General features: G+C 35.8%; 3 protein-coding genes across 5 annotated transcripts in view; 2 read left to right on the forward strand and 1 right to left on the reverse strand.

Annotated features, from left to right (window-relative positions):
* MED12L (mediator complex subunit 12L) overlaps window positions 1-19,846 on the reverse strand; it is a 211,299-nt gene that overhangs the window by 100,969 nt on the left and 90,484 nt on the right. The gene's annotated exons all lie outside the window — the stretch shown is intronic.
* Window positions 1,393-7,047, forward strand: GPR87 (G protein-coupled receptor 87). Its single transcript, XM_081955783.1, has 2 exons — window positions 1,393-1,516; window positions 5,938-7,047. The coding sequence occupies exons 1-2, from the start codon at window positions 1,441-1,443 to the stop codon at window positions 6,975-6,977; spliced, it is 1,116 nt and encodes a 371-aa protein (XP_081811909.1). The 5' UTR covers window positions 1,393-1,440; the 3' UTR covers window positions 6,978-7,047.
* P2RY14 (purinergic receptor P2Y14) lies at window positions 1,412-19,775 on the forward strand. The gene is made up of 3 exons (XM_081955784.1): window positions 1,412-1,516; window positions 10,879-11,061; window positions 16,344-19,775. The coding sequence occupies exon 3, from the start codon at window positions 16,353-16,355 to the stop codon at window positions 17,367-17,369; it is 1,017 nt and encodes a 338-aa protein (XP_081811910.1). The 5' UTR covers window positions 1,412-1,516; window positions 10,879-11,061; window positions 16,344-16,352; the 3' UTR covers window positions 17,370-19,775.

Below are 19,846 nucleotides of genomic sequence, written 5' to 3' on the forward strand. Positions count from 1 at the left end.
GCATGCTCGCACAACGTGCGACCCCCCCCCCATTTTTACATGCTTTTTTCGCCCTCCCCAGGCTCCAGGGGCTTTATAGGAGCCTGGGGAGGGCGAAAAGAGCCTCCCCCAACCCCCCGGAGGCTTCAGGGACCGTCCCTGAAGCCTTTGTAGCGCTTAAAACCACCACTTCCGGGTTGCTTGGAGGGTGGTTTTAAGCGCTCCGAAGGCATCAGGGAAGCCTCGCGTGCCCTGACAAATGGCTCCGCGTGCCACTTGTGGCACGCGTGCCATAGGTTCGCCATCACTGGTCTAGAAAGAGTGCAGAGAAGAGCAATAAAGATGATTAGGGGACTGGAGACTAAAACATATGAAGAACGGTTGCAGGAACTGGGTATGTTTAGCTTAAGAGAAAGAAGGACTAGGGGAGACATGATAGCAGTGTTCCAATATCTCAGGGGTTCCCACAAAGAAGAGGGAGTCAAGCTATTCTCCAAGGCACCTGAGGACAGAACAAGAAGCAATGGGTGGAAACTAATCAAGGAGAGAAGCAACTTAGAACTGAGGAGAAACTTCCTGACAGTTAGAACAATTAATCAGTGGAACAGCTTGCCTCCAGAAGTTGTGAATGCCCCAACACTGGAAGTCTTTAAGAAGATGTTGGATAGCCATTTGTCTGGAATGGTATAGGGTTTCCTGCCTAGGCAGGGGGTTGGACTAGAAGACCTCCAAGGTCCCTTCCAACTCTACTATTGTATTGTATTGTATTGTATTGTATTGTATTGTATTGTATTGTATTGTATTGTATTGTATTGTATTGTATTGTATTGTATTGTATTGTAGAACTAAGGAAAAATGTCCTGACAGTAGAACAATCAACCAGTGAAACAGTTTGCCTTCAGAAGTGATGGGTGCTTCATCACTGAAGGATTGTAAGAATTCTTGTTTGTTTGGTGATTTGTCTTTCAAATTTACAGAGAGAGACTGCTGATAGAGTTCAACTATAGGTTGTTGAAACCTTGATCTTTTTCTATTGGGAAAGAAAGGATTTAAAAAGAAGAGTGAGGCACAGTTGGATAGTTAAAACAAAATAGGACACATTGATATAGAAGAATGTAAACTGTGTTAACAAATTAGAAATATGTTCATTATGGAAAAAAATAATATTTGTACTACTTGAAATTGAGAGTTCCAGCCAAATCAAGACCACTAATTTGAACTCAATTTGTGTTCCTTAATAAGATAAGGAAAGAAAGCATAAAATAATGACAATACAGAAAATAACTGTGACATGTTTCTTCACAAACATACCATCATCTCCATCTGCTTCTTTCCCTGTCCAGTTATAGATAAGATAGTTACACTGAATTATTTGCTCATTGTAAATGTTTTCATTTCCTTATTTTTCAGAAATTAAAATTTGCACGATCCATCATATACTGCAGATCAGTTGCCACCAACATGACTTCTGAAAAGCATTTGATGTGCAAATCAACAGTAATAATGAGGTCTAATATATCATATCTGAACCTTACAGGTAATAATTGTTGTTGTTGTTTTAGGGGGAAAAGGAAAAGAAGGAATTCTATAACTTTTAAATGGTTTCATCTGCTTTTTCAGCATAATTTTGCAAGATTCACATAACATTTCACAAGCAAATGTTATGATTATTTCATTGCCATTCAATTGCCTGGATGAGTCGCTGCTATTTTCTTGGCAAGATTTTTGGAAGTGGTTTGCCATTGCCTGCTTCATGGGGCTAAAAGAGACTGACTGTCTGAAGGTAACCCAGTGAGATTAGAACTCACTGTCTCTTGGTTTATTGCTTGGCGCCTTAACCGCTACATCAAATTGGCTTCAGTTTCATAATGAGGACTATTTCTAATCTTCCTATAACATTTAAGATAAATTGCGAGAGCTTTGGATAATCTGTATTCTTGATGAAGTCTTTCAAAATAGTGTTAATGGGAGGGAGAAAGCAAATACTTTCAAAGGAAACTATTGACACTGCAGCCAATTTATTTAGGTGAAGCTATTTGTTTTATATGTGATTGCATTATGATTATAATTATATTATGTATAGTTGTTTCATTTAGGTAAACATATGTTTCCCCACAAAAGTACACCTCTGATAGTCACAGAAACCATGCAATTTCATGAAGCTCCTGGAGAAACTTTTAGCTTCTTGTGAATTCCAATTTCATTAAGTATTAAAAGAAAATCGTTTGCTTTGAACGAGACAAAGTGTCTTTTCCTTTTTACAACTATTATTTTTATATTAAATTTTAGCAGTTTAAAACAGCCGAAAATATATTGGAGAAAAGCGTGCTAAGTGCTTAAGCGTCAGTTTATTTCATGTTATCATCTGAAATGCTGATACCATTAATATTAGTGTAAAATTAAATATTCAATAAAATAATATTAGTTTTAGCCCGGGAACCAGGGGTGGGTTCCTGCCAGTTCTAACCTCTTCTATAGAGGTTCCACAAATCTACCGTGCTGTTTAGAACCGGTTCCAGCTCCCTCCCCCCACCCGTCCGCACCACGCTTGTCCTGCCCACCATTCACTGATTAGCTGGCTCACCAATCGCTCCACCCGCTTCTAAAAGTCCTATCTAAACCTTAAAGTCTTAAAGCTGTCAAGTTTGAACATCCCTGGGGTTTTTTTCTAAAGGGTTAGGGGTGCAAGGGTCTTGTAACTTGACAGATTTAAGACTTGCGTGCTTCAAATGCCAGAGTTTCTGAGCCAACATTTTGGTTGCTAAGCAAGAGTGTTGTTAAGTGAGTTTCACCACATTTTACAAGTTGGCCATGCCCACTCAGTCACATGACTGCCAAGCCACTCCTGCTCGGTCACATGACTGCCAAGCCACTTCCACTCAGTCACATGGCTGGAAAGCCACTCCCACCTGGTCACATGGCTGGTAAGCCACTCCCACAAAGCAGGACACACCTACAGAAGAGGTGCTAAAAAAATTTGAAACCCTGCTGGGAACATATTATTATTTCAATCATAAGATGAACATAACAGGAGATGCCTATGTTGGAAATTAGGGTGAAAAATAATCCAAATTCCATTAAGACAGTAACTTTATATGTTAATACCAACTTAGGTTCCATAGGCACAGTCCAATTATCAGCTATATTTCCTTTTATGTAGTCTCTTAATTATTTTTCATAAATTTGCTTCCTGAATCTTCCTGAAGCTTGCAACAATTATGCAAAAATTTAATTGGCCTAATAAAGTTACATTAGTTATTATTGAAGTTGTTTAATTGTATTAATAATTACATTATTTAGTTTTTAAAAGTACTCACAAACATTTTCTAATCTAAACTACTCTTTGTGTCCTTGTCTTAGTCTTAAAAGCATATATAAAGTTATTCTATGGGTTATTCCATCTTTATCATTCGTTTTATTAATGTTTAAAAAAAGTGTTCCTCCTTTTTGTAAATTAAACTCATAGAGCATTGGATTGCAGACCTTTCTCAAGAATTTCCCATAAACTGTTTCTTCCTTTTCTATGCATACTTCTAACAGTGTAAACCATGTTTAACATTAACTAGCATACATGTTGTACATTATTTGTAATCAGCTACAAAAATGCAGCCAAATTCAGTAAAGATGATCCAACTTGTATGAACTCTGCATTTAGAAAAGCAATGACACTGGCAGAAATTTGGAATTAGACTTCAGTTACCTCTCCAATCCTATATAACTATTTTTCCTTTATTCGGTAGATCACATATATGTTTCTTACTGGACAGTCTCATATTTTAGGCATGCAATATTACACCAACCCACACACCCACACACCAAAAAAGGCTTCAAAGTTTTCTTAGGAAGTTTGTTCAATTGCTGGATTGATCTTAAGAATTATAACACAATGCATGTATTCAGGAATTACTTTTTTGTCAGTTCTGTTTGTATCAGTTCTCCTAAGTATTCAGAAGCTAAGCTCAACAAGCCCTTGCATGTAGCAGGAACTTACTCATCTGTATCACTAAACGTATTCATTATTTAAAGCAATGTACTCCCTGCCACCTCATTGTTGTAACTGTGGTCTAAAGCTCTTTTTTTAAAATACAATATTAACACAGCACTATAATTTTCTTGAAATACCAGTTTTGTTGCTGAAAGGCAGCTTTAGAAAAAAAACTTTCCCAAATAGATTAAATGTCAAACTTTATATGATCCACTGAAGAAAAATACTACAAAGCTTGACTTAAAATCTGTTGTGTCTCATTCCCTGTTTCTTGTAGTGGTCAACCAGAAGCTTTGGAAAACTCAAAAGGGTAGAATAAATCAACAATAATTTCCTGATGTCATTCCTCAGGGATTGCATTGAGTTGAATATGGAAACACACAAACCTAAATATCATGACCAAAAGAACTCTTTCCAGACATTTGACCTGTATAAAATAAGTGACCCTTAAGTGATCTTTGAAAATATCGAGTCTAATATGCAGCTGAATTCTTGCAACTTCAGCATTTTTGAAAGCTTGTCCTATCTTCTGCTTAAATATTTCCTACTAATAAGAACATCTCCACTCCACTGCTGCACAATTCTTCTATTTCACAGTTCCTTCTAATGCTGAACTTTACCTTTTTATAATTTTCACCCACTAATTCTAGTGCTCCTCTCCGAGGCAATTACTCAATTACAGGTTCACAATCACTTGAATTTAAGCATTTACAGTAGTCTGTGTGAATGTGTATAGTAGCACATTAACATACAGTTATAATCAAATGCCCTTTACTACTATCAACTGCATAATTAATTCATTTGGGTAAATACATATTTTTAAAAGGATGCTACTTTATTGAAACTCCCAGTTTCCAATCCTTGCTATAAAATCAAAGAGACATGATGTTAAAGCACTAATTATCATGGTCTTGGCACCTTTTATGCCATTTCTACCATCATAACTAAATAGTGCAATATCAAGATTAGTATCAAATTATATATGTAAACCTGATAGAATTTTCATAGCACCAGATGCTCCAGTCCTATTATACTGAATAGAACTTAGGAAAGAGATTTATTTTTGGTTGAGAGAATGCCTAGAAAGTACTTCTTAAAGACTCTTGGGTTGGGCAAAGAAGGAAACTTCAGCATAATACTGATTTTCCATAATTAAGGAAAGTAACACACATCACACTACAGATTCTCATGTCCTATGATTCCTGGGCCTTTGAACTGGAATCAAAAGAGAAATGAGCCAGACTCTTCTCCCCATCATTGTGATTATGATTTCTGTTAATACTTACCTGAGAGCATTGTTGAAATAGTTAGAATTTTTTAGTCTGAGTCTGTCATCTGCACCTCTATAACTGTTTGGTTTGGTTCTTCAACCCAACAAGACAGACACAGACTTCAGAGGATAATTAGAACTGCAGAAAAAACAATTATAGCCAACCTGCCCTCCAATGAGGACCTGTATACTGCATGAGTCAAAGAGTGGGCCGTGAAAATATTTACAGACCACCTCACATCTGGACATAAATTGTTTCAACAACTACCCTCAAAACAATGCTATAGAGCACTGCACACCAGAACAACTAGACACAAGGACAGTTTTTTTCCCCAACGACATCACTCTGCTAAACAAATAATTCCCTCAACACTGTCAAACTACTCACTAAGACTGCATTACTATTAGTCTTCTCATAGTTCCTATCACCCATCTCCTCCCACTTATGACTGCAGAACTATAACTTTGTTGCTTGATCTTTATGATTTATATTGATATTGATTGTTTCCTGATTGCTTATTTGTACCCTATGACTATCATTAAGTGTTGTACCATATGATTTTTGATGAATGTATCTTGTCGTTTTATACGCTGAGAGAATATGCACCAAAGACAAATTCCTTGTGTGTCCAATCACACTTGGCCAACAAAGAATTCTATTCTATTCTATTTTAACCAACCTTTTTAACCATCATTTCTATAGATCTTCAGTCTCCGGGTCAAGACATCAATCTTTGGGCCAATTATTCACAAGACCTAATTGGGAATTCCATCAATAATGAATTTACAACTATTGTTTTACCTCTGCTTTATCTCCTTATATTCTTGGCAAGCATCTTTCTGAATAGCTTGGCCATATGGATTTTCTTCCACATCAGAAGCAAGACCAGCTTTATATTATACCTCAAAAACATTGTAGTTGCAGATTTGCTGATGACACTGACATTTCCCTTTAAAATTATTGAAGATTCAAGGCTGGGGCCATGGTACTTCCATTCTTTCCTATGCCGGTATACAAAGGTTTTGTTTTATGCCAGCATGTATACAACAATCGTTTTTCTTGGACTTATTAGCCTTGATCGATATCTGAAAGTGGTAAAACCATTTGGAGATTCCAGGATGTACAGCATTACTTTCACTAAGATTGTGTCACTTGTGGTTTGGATTGTTATGGTGTTTTTAGCTTTGCCAGATCTGGTCCTTACTAATAGTTACCCAACTAGGATAAATACCAGTGACTGCTTAAAACTGAAAAGCCCATTCGGAGTCAAATGGCACAATGCTGTCATTTACTTCAATAATGGCATATTTGTCATTGTGCTGATTCTATTAATAGGATGTTATATTGAAATATCCAAATATATCTATAAATCCAGCAAGCAGTTTATTAGCTCTTCAAGTCACAAGAGGAAACACAGTCAAAGCATAAGGGTGGTGGTGACAGTATTTTTTATTTGCTTTGTGCCATACCATCTGTGCACAATCCTTTTCAATTTGTGCCAGCTAGATTATTATTTAGGTGCTTCAGCCCACAAGATCCTGTACTACTGCAAGGAAGTGGCTATTTTCCTATCGGCAAGCAATGTCTGCCTAGATCCAATCATCTACTTTTTTATGTGTAGATCGTTTTCACGGCGGCTTTTCAGGAAATCAAACATACGGACAAGGAGTGAAAGCATCAGATCCTTTCAGAGTATCAAAAAGTCAGAAGTGCGGATTTATCATGAATATACTGATCTGTGACATCGCTGCTAGGCATTTTTTTAATGGTTATTTGTACCAATGTTTTCTATTTGTAAATAAAGGTATTTTGTTTGTTTTACAAATCTGAATATATTTTGTGATTAACATTTTCAGCCTTTAGATTGATTTTCGGTTTGAAAAGGAGGAAAATAGTTGTTCACTAATTATTACAAAATATATGTCCATTGACAAGTGAGGATTTTTTTACTTACATTAGGATTATTTTAAAAGATATATGGTGCCATCTAGTGGACAAAAGCAGGGTTGTGATACAATGCAAGGACTGAGCAGCTCAAACAATGCTATCTAAGGAACTGTAGGCTAAGTTGCTTTTCTCCCAGGCTGCTCCCAGCTGTTTCTAAAGACAACTTCAAAAATTCCAGCCTGGTGAGTTGGCAATGGGATCAAGTCATAAACATAAGGCCCAATTGATTGTTTCCCTATTTCTTGCCCTTCCCATCCCTGCCTTGCTGATTGTTGCCTCTAACTAGTTCTCATATTTTCCTTAGTTTTCCAAGATATTCACTTACACACACACACACACACACACACCATTATTGCTCTTCCTGCCCTATCTTTCCCATATAATATCTTTTGATAATAATCTTTTCTTTGCTGACTTATGGGTACCATTATTGCAATGATGCTACAGTACTCAAAGCATTCAGGGACATGCTGCCCTTTGGCTTCTACTCATCTGAAAATCCATGAGAATTTTGCAGCAAAGTACACTGATTGTAACATTTCTACATTCTAAACTTCCTATAGATGATGTTTGAAATATAAACAAAACGGAAGATAAGCTTTGCAATACTAAGTCTGGGTGCAGAAAATCAGAGGGTGCACAGTTCATTCAACATCGGTGGATATCAAAAGGGAGTTCACTGGGATAGGTAAGGGTTGAATGGAGCAACAGTGTCTGGAGTTGAGGATAGTTCATTGACTTAACTGCCCCCTGATGGATCAACCAAGATTAGGGGGGGAGGGAAATAGCATCTGTCAATCATTGTACATTGTAGCCTGATAGAACAGAGCAAAACGGCTGCACAGGACCATGACCCACCATTGCGAGAAAGCATACAAGGTGTTTTGACCAATCACAGCTAAGCTGTCAAAAAATAGAACGGAAGTCCTGAAGACCATCAGCTTAGGCTAGAAAACAGGGGGGTTTTTTTGAACCAAAAGCTGTAAAATACAGGTGTGAGGTTTATTTTCATTGGGCTGGGAAAGGGAGAAAGATGATGTCATAGGTTTCAGCTGTCCAGAAATGATAGCAATGGGCCAAACAGAAAGTATGGCTTTGTCCAGACTCACGGTTGCCTAACTGATATTCTGTAAAACCTAAATCAGGCTATAATACAATCAATTTAGGCAGAGACCTCATAATAAGCTGCTTTTAATTCATCTTACAAGGCATGACTGGACAGGTTTCTCCAATCTAGTTTCCAGTCAGGTTAGCTTTGGCATAAACCACAAGAATAATTTAAATAGCAAACAAATAATCAGGAAAGGGTTGACACTGTGCCAAGATAAGTGGTAGCCCTGTTCCAATCTATTTCCTCCTTGAAGAAAGGGAATACTAATTAAAATGCAAGCCAATCCACTTACTCATATTTATAGCACTATCTGAAGTAAAATATGAAATTAACTTCTCCACAAAATTTTCCTTAGGCAATCGTAATGCAAACCTTTAAATTAAGCAGTAGAAGCGAAGATGCAATTTTGAATTTTATCAAATGGAAGCTTTAAAAGTAAGATTATTAACAGCACTTATATGCATAGCCAAATGGTGGCAATATATTACTGTCAATAACATATAAACTGACATGCCTAACAAATTCACACTAACATTAATTCAAGGGAGGTTGGACTTAGTTTGCTTGTGGCTATATAGGGATTCTAGGCTGCTCTTTTAACTCTACCCCCAGGTTCTGGCACTTCTACTGTCCCTCCCAAAAAAATTAATGTCTCTAATGTATAGTTCTGTGCACCTTTGGTGTTTAGTCATGCCGGCCACATAACCACGGAGACGTCTTCAGACAGTGCTGGCTCTTCAGCTTTGAAACGGAGATGAGCACCCCCCCCCCCCCTAGAGTCGGAAACGACTAGCACATATGTGCGAGGGGAAACTTTTACCTTTTAATGTATAGTTAAACACAATCCATTTGCAACTCTTTGATCTTATGACAGAGTTATCTTAACACATGCACAAGCCTTTTTTAAAATTCATATCAATTTAATTATGCATTATTTTAAAATGGGCCCACTTCAAAGGGTTTCTCAGCAGCTAACAGCAATAATATAAAACGGATTAAAAACATGAAAAATAAATAATATAAACTTTAAAAAATACTCATCAATACCTATGATGGCCATTCACAATCAACTAAAGTCAAAGAGAGATAGAAAAAGGAGTGTATTAGTTTTGTTTGTTTGTGAAGGGCACTCAGAATTGGGACAATAGAAACATCCAGGTTATTCTAAAGACTGGTGCTCTCACAGCAAAAGTCCTTGTCCCATGGACCTTTTGAGGAGTGGGTACTCCCAAGAGACTTTGTAGATTTGACCACATAGGCAGAATCAGTTCCGGCTATGACAATTCTGGAGGAATCCCAATGCTGCATCTTACTGGACTTTAAAGGTAATAATCAGCATTTTGAATTGGGGCTGAAAGCCTATCAGCACAATGACCTTAATTTTGAAGTTATTCTATTCTGGAATTATTTCTCACCAGCAAAATAGTCAAACATTATGATAATTGTACAGATATATCTCCCTTACCAGAAAATAGATATCCACCTGTCCTCCACATCTACAGATGCAAGTAGTTTTTGGCTTACAACCACATATTTTGCAACCATCCAAAGTTACAATGGCATTTAAATAAGTGACTTATCAGCATCCTTCCACTTATGACCATCACCAGATTCGGTCACATGATCAAAATTTGGGTACTTGACAGCCTGCATGTATTTATGACTGTTGCAGTGTCCTGGAGTCATACAATCTCTATTTGTGACCTTCCCAGCTGGTTCTGACAAGCCCAATCAATGGGAGAAGTTGGATTTGCTTCACATGTAACAACCTTGGCAAACAAAAAGGTTATAAAATCCAGCACAACCAACATAAGAATTGCCATACTTAGCAGTAGAAATTCTAGTCTCAATTTGATTGCAAGTTGAGAACTAGCGGTACTATAGAGAAAAATGTGGTGCTAAAGTAAACACAGTGGACAAGATTCTATAAACAAACTCCTGATTTCCTTTAAATAAATCTGGTTAATAACATTGTGTGATCTTCTAAGTTTGATGGTAGCATGTGGTTGTGAAGGATTTGACACAGAGCACTCTATTCATGGTTGTATTATGTGCTTGTATAATGTCACCAACACTTTCCTGTGAATTTCTTGGGAAATAACAGTGGCATAAAGGTAGACCTCAACTTACAACGCACAATTAGAACTAGAATTTTCGTTGCTAAGTTGTTAGGTGAGCTGCAACCCCTTCTACAAGCCAGCTAATTGGGAAGGTCACAAATCACATGACTTTGGGACAGTGTAGTTGTCCATAAAAATAATGTAGTCCTAGAAAAGATTTTCACTGCTTCCATACAAGGCACATATCACTTTGAAAAAAAATCATTAAATCTCACCACATAAAACAAAAAACAAAAAAAAAGTATGGTTAAATATTTTTTTCTGCTTAACATGGAAGTACAGCTAGAATATTTATTACCAAAGATGTGTACTTTAGTAATTCTAAAGTAAATAAATAAATGTATGTTTAGTTCCTAAGAACTGGGCATGTAAGGAGGAATTTTGTAAGAGTTGCTATTAGGGAACTGTTATGGTTTCAGCTTCATACATTTCCTTTTTTTTTTTTTTTTTGGTCAATATTTTTAGACTTGACACTCACAATTTAATCAGCCTCTCATGGCCAGCCCCAGTATCAGCTGGGAGCTGCACAGTCTACGACTCTGGGGCTTTTAAACCAGTGTGGGAAGTGCTGGGAACTTTATTTCGGCATGGATTTGAAAGGGCATCATCACTTCTGAATCATCTGAAAAACTACCAAAGATTGTACTGGTAAGAAGTTACTATACATTTATTTGTTTGGGTTTTTTTAAATGTATTGTTGTCAAAATGCATAATCCCAAATCTTGCTATAGGATTATAACTCCAAACTGCAGACTAGAAAAAGATATTTGAAACACAATAAATGAGAAGATGTCTGCTGAATATGTTATCATATTACTGGTACACTATATTATTTTAACGAATAGTTTATTTGACTATACATCATTCAATTCCAAAACCATTATAAAGGTTATTGTTAAATCTCCATGCAATTTAAAACTAGTAATGAGAATCAAACACACCAATAAGTTATAAATAAAAATAATATTTAGTTATTCATTATTAGATATACATTGCATTAAATATAGCTTTCCCTGAACTAATTACTCAAGTAGTTATAAAACTAGCTATATCTTATCTTTGTACCTTTCATACTTTAAAAAAATCTATAAAATGTTAAATCTGATTGCATTTGTATTAAAGATTGTTTCCATCTCAAATATATCAGTATAATTAGCTATCTCCTTATAGTTACTGGGATGCGATGAGAATTTATTTTTTTTAAAAAAGATTTTGGTGAAAAATAAAAGTGGAAAACAAGTTTTATGTGTATCTGTAGAAAGCCAGGAAGGCGGAACGTACCATAACTAGAAGGAGGAACCAAGTTAAGACTCTTTTAAAAGTCTTATTTCTGTTATTGGACTGAACACTTGCAACTCGAAGTAAATTTAGCTTGCTAACCAGTGCTAATGAACAAATGACTTACCGGTACCTCTTACTATGAATATTCAGTATAAAATAGCATTATTTAGCAAAGAATATAGCCCATCCTGGTTATTTTGTACAGAAATATTGCATATTGCACAAATTACAATATTTAAGATATATTTATTACGGTGTTATTTTTATTATAAAACAAATTATAATTCATTGTTAGAAATCCTTGTCTTTCTGTAAACTTCATGCTTGGCAGAATAATTTTGGGTTTCTGAACATCAGAGCAATCCAGTGATTTCAAAGCTCTGCAGAACAGAAATTGGGGGGGGGGATGCTTTTGGTTTATAATAAACTGTGCTTTTTAGAGATAGGTTTGAACTGAACACCAACATACATTACACTGCTGTATGGATGGCACTGGAGGCAAATATAGGCTAAAAAGAGGGAGTTACAGGCTTATGCAATACAGATGTGATGGGATATGACACCAGGTATTTCACTGTATATAACAAATTGTGCTTAGAGGACTCAGAGGGGCCACTAGAGTACAATTATGAAATAATAAGGAAAACTACAAAGTCAATGGGCTTCTGGAAATAAAGAGCAAAAAGAAGAATATTTTATGAACATAGTTTCTTTCTTTTGCTGTTCCTGCTCATTTTCCTATTCCTGCTTCTTCGCTTCCCTTTTCTTTAACTTACGACCTTTCCTTGGCCCTTGAAATATTTGATGGCTTAGTAACAAGTTTAGTTTTCTTGGAAATACATTTTTGTAATGTATTTCGTGGGTCAATTTAACACCATAGATTCAAGCAGTGCTTTGATTTTCCTGGGGAAGATATATTTGGGCTAGTTGCTTTTAGCTGGGCCTGCAATTCTACTTTGGATGTTAACAGTTAGTATAAATGCTACTTTGGTTTACAAGCAGAGAAATGAAATGGGCCCAAATTTCTTCTGGGCCCATACTGTGGTAAGCTGTTACAAAAAAATTATTGTAGGTATTGAGTTGCTCACATTGAAATCAATCAGTCTAAAAAGATCACAAGACATTCTATGAACATTAATATTTCCAAACGCTCAACTTTTCTCTGATCTTAATTTAAGGATCTATATATGGAGCTGTTGTCTTAAGAGGCCAGACTGAAATTTTGGAGTTGTTTCAAAGAGAAAAGAGTTAATACATTTTTCACTGGTTTCTATAAACACAATATATATATATATATAAAACCCCATGCAGTTTATTTCTGCAATCTCTTTGGCCTCCTCATGTCCAAAGTCAAGTTCAATTGTGTAAATATCACATATTTCTTTTAGCTCCTTCATTTTTAAATCAACTCATTAAGTTTTTGGCTATAAATGACAATTGTAGAAATTTCCAATGTATGCAGAAATATTTCTCACAAAGGCATTTATGGATTTGGGGAAAAAACAAATCTTGTTTAATAGTTGCAATCAGGTAACTTGTCAGATTTAACTAAAGAAAGAAGATTTTAAAAAGAAAGAAAGGAAAGAAGAAATCTGAGTAATACCAATACTGTTCACTATACTTTCCTATATATTTATCTGATATAACCACATATAACCTTCTGTCTTTTAACTTCTCATTTTATTCCTCGAAACTTAACTCCAAACATCTATAGCTTATGTGGTCTTGTTCCTTCTCTCAATTTTATCATATTTGTAATTTATTCCTTATCCGTTCATTACATACTTCTTGGCATGTTCTTCAAGACAGCGATTTTCATTTATGTCAACTGCCAATCATCCCTTGCAAGAGATTGCATATTACTCACTGCCTTTCCCTCAGCATTTCTACATCTTAAAATTTCTCTGTCCATTTTCCAATTTTAGCAAAATTTTACCTAGGAACGTAAGTTCATCTACTTTAATTTTTCAACATGTATATGTAATTTGGATTCAATCCTGGCATTTCTTGCACCTGGTTCTAACACCTTAATATTCAGATCCATATTTCTCACTATATCTTTAAATGATTATGAAAAACTGACATGAGTTGCTTCTTTTTTCTCCCATTTTCTTCAATCCTGTGTTTGTCCCAGAAAATCTTATGTAAAATAAGCCTCAGTGTATCTTTATCAATAGCACTTTTCTATTGAGAAAGTTTGCCTATAATTTTCTCAAGTTCAACTCATTAAAAGAAGTAGAAGTGCTAAAATGACAAAAACTGACTTTATAGACTTATAACTTAAAAAGGAGACAGGATGGAAAATCTGCATTTATGGGAAGTGGAAGTAGGATTGGAACATTTATCATTATAGTAATTCCAGTTATTTCTAACTTGTGATGTCCTGAACAAGAATTCTAATCCAGTTATGCTTCCCTCAATTAAAACAGGAGTATGCAAATCAGAATATACATGAAGGATGTGACAGATTTTTTTCTGTGTTTTCAGGAAGGGATTATACACATACGATTTTATTTTAAAAAATATCACATTACAATCTTATATTCTAAATACTTGGTCATAGTGAAAAGACTTCTATATGTGCAGAAATAAATTTCCATAATCAGGATAAAGGTAAAGGTAAAGGTTCCCCTTGCACATATATGCTAGTCATTCCCAACTCTAGGGGGCGGTGCTCATCTCTGTTTCAAAGTCAAAGAGCCAGCGCTGTCTGGAAAGGTCTCTGTGGTCATGTGGCTGGCATGACTAAAAGCCGAAGGCGCCCAGAACGCTGTTACTTTCCCACCAAAGGTGGTTCCTATTTTTCTACTTGCATTTTTACATGCTTTCGAACTGCTAGTTGGCAGAAGCTGGGACAAGTAACGGGAGCTCACTCCATTACAAAGCAATAGGGATTCAAACTGCCAAACTGCCAATGTTTTTGATCGACAAGCTCAGCATCTTAGACACTGAGCTACCACGTCCCTATAATCAGGGACTCTGTGGCTATTCCAGAAAAAACAGTAATCATCACTATCTGTTTACAAAAATAATAATTATATATAGGTCCATTTCATTAGAAGCAAAGTATCTGATGAGTTATTCTAGTTGATAGATTGTGTGCATCTTTTGTGTGCATCTAAAGATGAATTTATATCTGTAATATTTCTGCGAATGACCTTGGGAGACAAAAGCTTAGACAACCAACAAGCAAAAGGTCTCTTAGCTCATCGAGGAAAAGGAGTGTGGGAGGAATCTCAGAAGAGGCTCTCCCTAGTTGTAAGGAAAGGCAGGAAGAGGAAAGTATTTCAGATCTCCTAGATTTTGTTATAGTAACCTTTACAATAAAGGTAAGTTAGTATTCATCATTTGTGTTTATTGTATAGATTTCCTCAAACAGCTGGCATACGTCTTACAAGTCTGAAAGAATTTATCATCTCATTTACTTTCCCCAAAACTAAGGAGAATCCTTTTTATGGTTTTTTTTTTCCTTCTGTGAGCTGAGATACCTTTTATAAGTAGGTAAAGTTAAAAAATGAGAGCACCAGGCTTGAAATGTTGGGCTTGGACAACCTAGAACTATGCTGACTAAGGTCTGACCTAAGTGTAGTCCACAAAATTATCTGCCATAATATCCTACCTGTCAGCTTCAATCACAATAATACACGAGCACACAATAGATACAAACTCAAGGTAAACCATTCCAAACTCGATTGCAGAAAATATGACTTCAGTTACAGAGTGGTCAGTGCCTGGAATGCACTACCTGACTCTGTTGTTACATACCCAAACCCCCATAATTTTAACCTTAGACTGTCTACTGTTGACCTCACCCAATTCCTAAGAGATTTTAAGGGATGTGCATAAGTGCACCAGCATGCCTACAATCCCTGTCCTACTGTCTCTATTTATTCGAACCTATTTACTGTGTTCATATGTATGTTTTATGCTTATACTTGTTATCTTTTACATGTTTTACAAACTAAATAAATAAGTAAATAAAACATTATTTAAAGATGCTTAATAATAAGGTCGTTTCTGAAGTTTGAGGAACCCGGAATGAATATTTCCTACTATTTATGTATTTCTTAAAATATTTATGTGTTGATGGACCTATGTAAGAATAGACAATCTTGGCAGAACTTTAAAAAACTGAGCAGAATTATTACTGCCTAATACTGGACTGGAAAACCACCAGGAAATGCAGCTTTAAACTAAATTGGCAAGTTGGAGAGAAAAACCATTTTTAAGAAGGTAATGGCAAAATATTCCTTATTCTTTTTAAGAAAACTACAAGTAGGCGTTGTTATCAGAGGCTGACTTCAACTTTCAGTAGAAGCCATTAATTATTTTCTTCTATCCCATTAAAAGTTACCATTCTCTGATAGTACCCAAGGATCTGCTTTGGCAGTGCATCTCAACATTAGATGAAGCTGTTTACATAAATATAGTAAATAAAAGCATGTAAAAACCACACGTTTTTTGTGACGACTATTTGCTAAAAACTGCTTTGATCCTGTTCAAAATTATATTTCAAAATAGTAATCCTTTATTTGAGAAGGTTGCCTTTTTACTTGCAATGGCATGTGACCAATTGATATTATAAAAGAGAAAAATGCATGGAAATTGTTTTCTTAAACTTAACTTGATGCTTTTTATTTTATTTTCAGGGACTGCAAATGAACATGGTCGATTCAAGGAATACTTCAGAAAGTAACTGCGATAGAAATAAAATCATTACACAACAAATTATTCCATTGATCTACGGTTTCATCTTTATAGGTGGAATACTGTTAAATGCAGTGGCAGCTTGGATCTTTCTTCATATTCCTAGCAAGACAAGTTTTATTGTTTATCTCAAGAACATTGTCACAGCCGACCTTATTATGAGCTTAACTTACCCTTTTAAAATATTTTCTGACTCCAAAATTGCACATTGGCAGCTCGACATTGTTGTCTGCCGCTTTTCTGCTGTCATCTTTTACCTAAATATGTATATTAATATAACATTATTTGGACTCATAGGGTTTGACAGATGCTTTAAAGTAATGAAACCCCAATTCAGCACTTCCGCTTTCAATGTCCAGTGTAGCAAAATTGTATGTCTGGTCGTATGGCTGCTACACATTGTTATCTCTTTGCCCAATATGATTTTAACAAACCAAATTTCTACAAAAAACAATTCAAATAAATGTATGAAGCTCAAAAGCCCTCTTGGACTCCAGTGGCACACAGCTTCAAACTACACATGCCTAGGAATTTTCTGGATTGTGTTTCTTCTCCTAATAGTCTTCTACAGTTCCATTGCCAAGAAAATATATATTTCTCACCAAAAATTTAAGAAAAACTCCACGCTGGCAAAGAAAAAGACCAACCGAAACATTTTCACCATCATGTTGGTGTTTATCATTTGCTTTGTTCCATATCACTTGGTCAGAGCTCCATATACGTTAAAACAAATCAAAACTGATTACAACTGTGAGATTAAAAATATACTGTATTACCTAAAAGAATTTACATTGATACTGTCAGCTGCAAATGTTTGTCTTGACCCAGTTATTTACGTATTCCTTTGTCAACCGTTTAAGGAAAAACTGTACCAAAAGTTGCATCTGAAAGTTAAAACATCTGAAGAGTTTGAAAATTCTAAATCAAGAAAGTCAAATGCGATTGTTGAAACTGTTATTGCTTTATAAATTTTAACAGCAATATTATGGAAATGTGGGCATGTTGTTGTATTAAGGAAACAGTGTATGACTGATAAAATAATATTTGCTCCACTCAATCATTGCTGTAATACCTATCCAGAAACCCTTCTCCTTACATGATGAATTGATTACTCACTTAATTACTCAAGTAGTATTCGATTTACAACCGTAGTTGGATACATGATCAAAATTTGGATACTTGGCAGCCTGCATGTATTTATGACTGTTGCAGTGTCCTGGAGTCATACAATCTCTATTTGTGACCTTCCAAGCTGGTTCTGACAAGCACAATCAATGGGAGAAGTGGGATTTGTTTCACATGCAACAACCTTGGCAAACAAAAAGGTCATAAAATCCACAACCAACATAAGAATTGCCTTACTTGGCAGTAGAAATTCTAGTCCCAATTTGATTGCAAATTGAGAATTACCTGTACTTAGAAAAATTAAGGAAACCTGCCCCGCATAAATTATTCAGGAAAAAAATTGATGCTAAAGTAAACATAGTTGACAAGATTCTTTATACAAACTCCTGTTTTACTTTAAATAAATCTGGTTAATAACATTGTGTGATCTTCCAACTTTCATGATGGCATATGGTTGTGAAGGGTTTGACACAGAGCACTCTATTCATGGTTGTATTATGTGCTTGTATAATGTCACCAACACTTTCCTGTGAATTTCTTGGGAAATGACATTGGCATAAAGGTAGACCTCAACTTACAACCCACAATTGGGACTAGAATTTTCATTGCTAAGTTGTTAGGTGAGCTGCAACCCCTTCTACAATCTTTTTTGCTATGGTTGTTAAGTGAATCATTGCAATAATAAGTGAACTGCTCAATCTTTAAGCAAATCCAGCTTCCTCCATTGGCACTGATTGTCATAAGCTGATGGTAAGGTCACAAATCATATGACCCTGGGACAGTGTAGTTGTCATAAATACATGTCAATGGCCAAATGCCCAGATTTTGATCATGCAACCTTGTAGATACTGCAACGATTGTAAATGTGAGGACTGGTTGCAAGACATTTTTTTCAGTGCCATTGTAATTTTGAAAGGTTGTAAATTGTTTACAATTGGTTGTAAATCAAGGACCACCTCTGCTGGCTTGGCATTTTGAGGTTTGAAATAGTGGTGGGATTTTTACTACTGGTTCTGTGGCTGTGGCTTGGTGGGTGTGGTAGGTGAAGGATAGTGTAAAATCTTCATTCTCTCCCCACTCCAGGAAAAGGTTATTGCAATATTCCCATTTACTCCCAATCAGCTGGGACTCGGGAGGCAGAGAATAGATGGGGGCAGGGCCAGTCAGAGGTAGTATTTACCGGTTCTCTGAACTGTTCAAAATTTCCACTACCAGTTCTCCAGAACTGATCAAAACCTGCTGAATACCTCCTCTGGTTTGAAAGTTTGCACACAGTTGATAGACAGTAATCTGATAGTAAGTCCTAATTAACCTGGTTTCCTTCTTATTAAAAATGCTCAAGAATACATCTGTAATTGAAGTAAACACAGAAAGTGGGGGAGAGAGACAGAGACAGAGAGAAAGAGAGAGGGGGGGAGGGAGGGAGGAAGGGAGGGAGGGAGGGAGGGAGGGAAATAGGAATTATGCCAAGACTATATCAACATTTAAGAAAATGTAAGAATTGTTCTAACACCTATGTCATTTCATTCTTACGTGTCAACAATGTAGTCCGTTTTATATAAGCGCAGCTACTTCTTCTTTTTAAAAGTTCATAGGGAATAAAGGCAGACATTGTGGTATGTGATGTTTCCCAATCTTAGACATCAGAAGGTGAATCTATAGTTGATGGTTCATTCAATTGACATATTTCATGCCACCCGTGTCTTTAGAATTTATACTGTAGCAATTTCATTGTGTTCAATATTATTAATATTAGGACAGAGTTAAATAGTTATTCCTTATATAATTAGGTTTATATCAGAACAAAGAGCATAAAAAACTTCTCTCATGTAATTACACTTCTCAGAACCATGAACTCTTCCTGTGTGGCTCTCAACAGGTGGCAAATTTCCATAAGATCTGACTGATTTTATACAGCTGTTCCCACAAGGACTTTTAACATATTACTCATCATGATTTCATGTATTTTCATTTTAAACAGTATTCTTTTCTGACTTGTTATAAAAAGAAAATAATTATAAAGTATGTTTCAGGCTTTTTAAAAAAAAAGAGAAGTCACACTAACAAAAATCGAACAGCATTTTGTCTGCAGCTCTTGCAGTTATTCCATTGATAAGGATATTTATCTCTTTGCACCAGCACTTTTTCCACAAAAATAATGCAGTCCTACAAAAGATTTTCACTGCTTCCATACAAGGCACATATCACTTTGAAAAAATTCATTAAATCTCACCAGATAAAACAAAAAAGTTTGGTCAGATAATTTTTTTCTGCTTAATATGGAAGTATAGGTAGAACATTTATTACCAAAGATGTGTAC

The sequence above is a fragment of the Natrix helvetica genome, assembly GCF_964273705.1.
Source record: "Natrix helvetica genome assembly, chromosome: 5".
Taxonomy (NCBI): Eukaryota; Metazoa; Chordata; class Lepidosauria; order Squamata; family Natricidae; genus Natrix; species Natrix helvetica.

Excerpts from the sequence above, each read along its gene's own strand:
- GPR87 (XM_081955783.1), top strand. The coding sequence starts at position 1,441 with ATGACTTCTGAAAAGCATTTGATGTGCAAATCAACAGTAATAATGAGG. Across the intron at positions 1,517-5,937 it reads ATCATATCTGAACCTTACAG|ATCTTCAGTCTCCGGGTCAA; the intron begins GTAATAATTGTT and ends TCATTTCTATAG.
- P2RY14 (XM_081955784.1), top strand. The coding sequence starts at position 16,353 with ATGAACATGGTCGATTCAAGGAATACTTCAGAAAGTAACTGCGATAGA.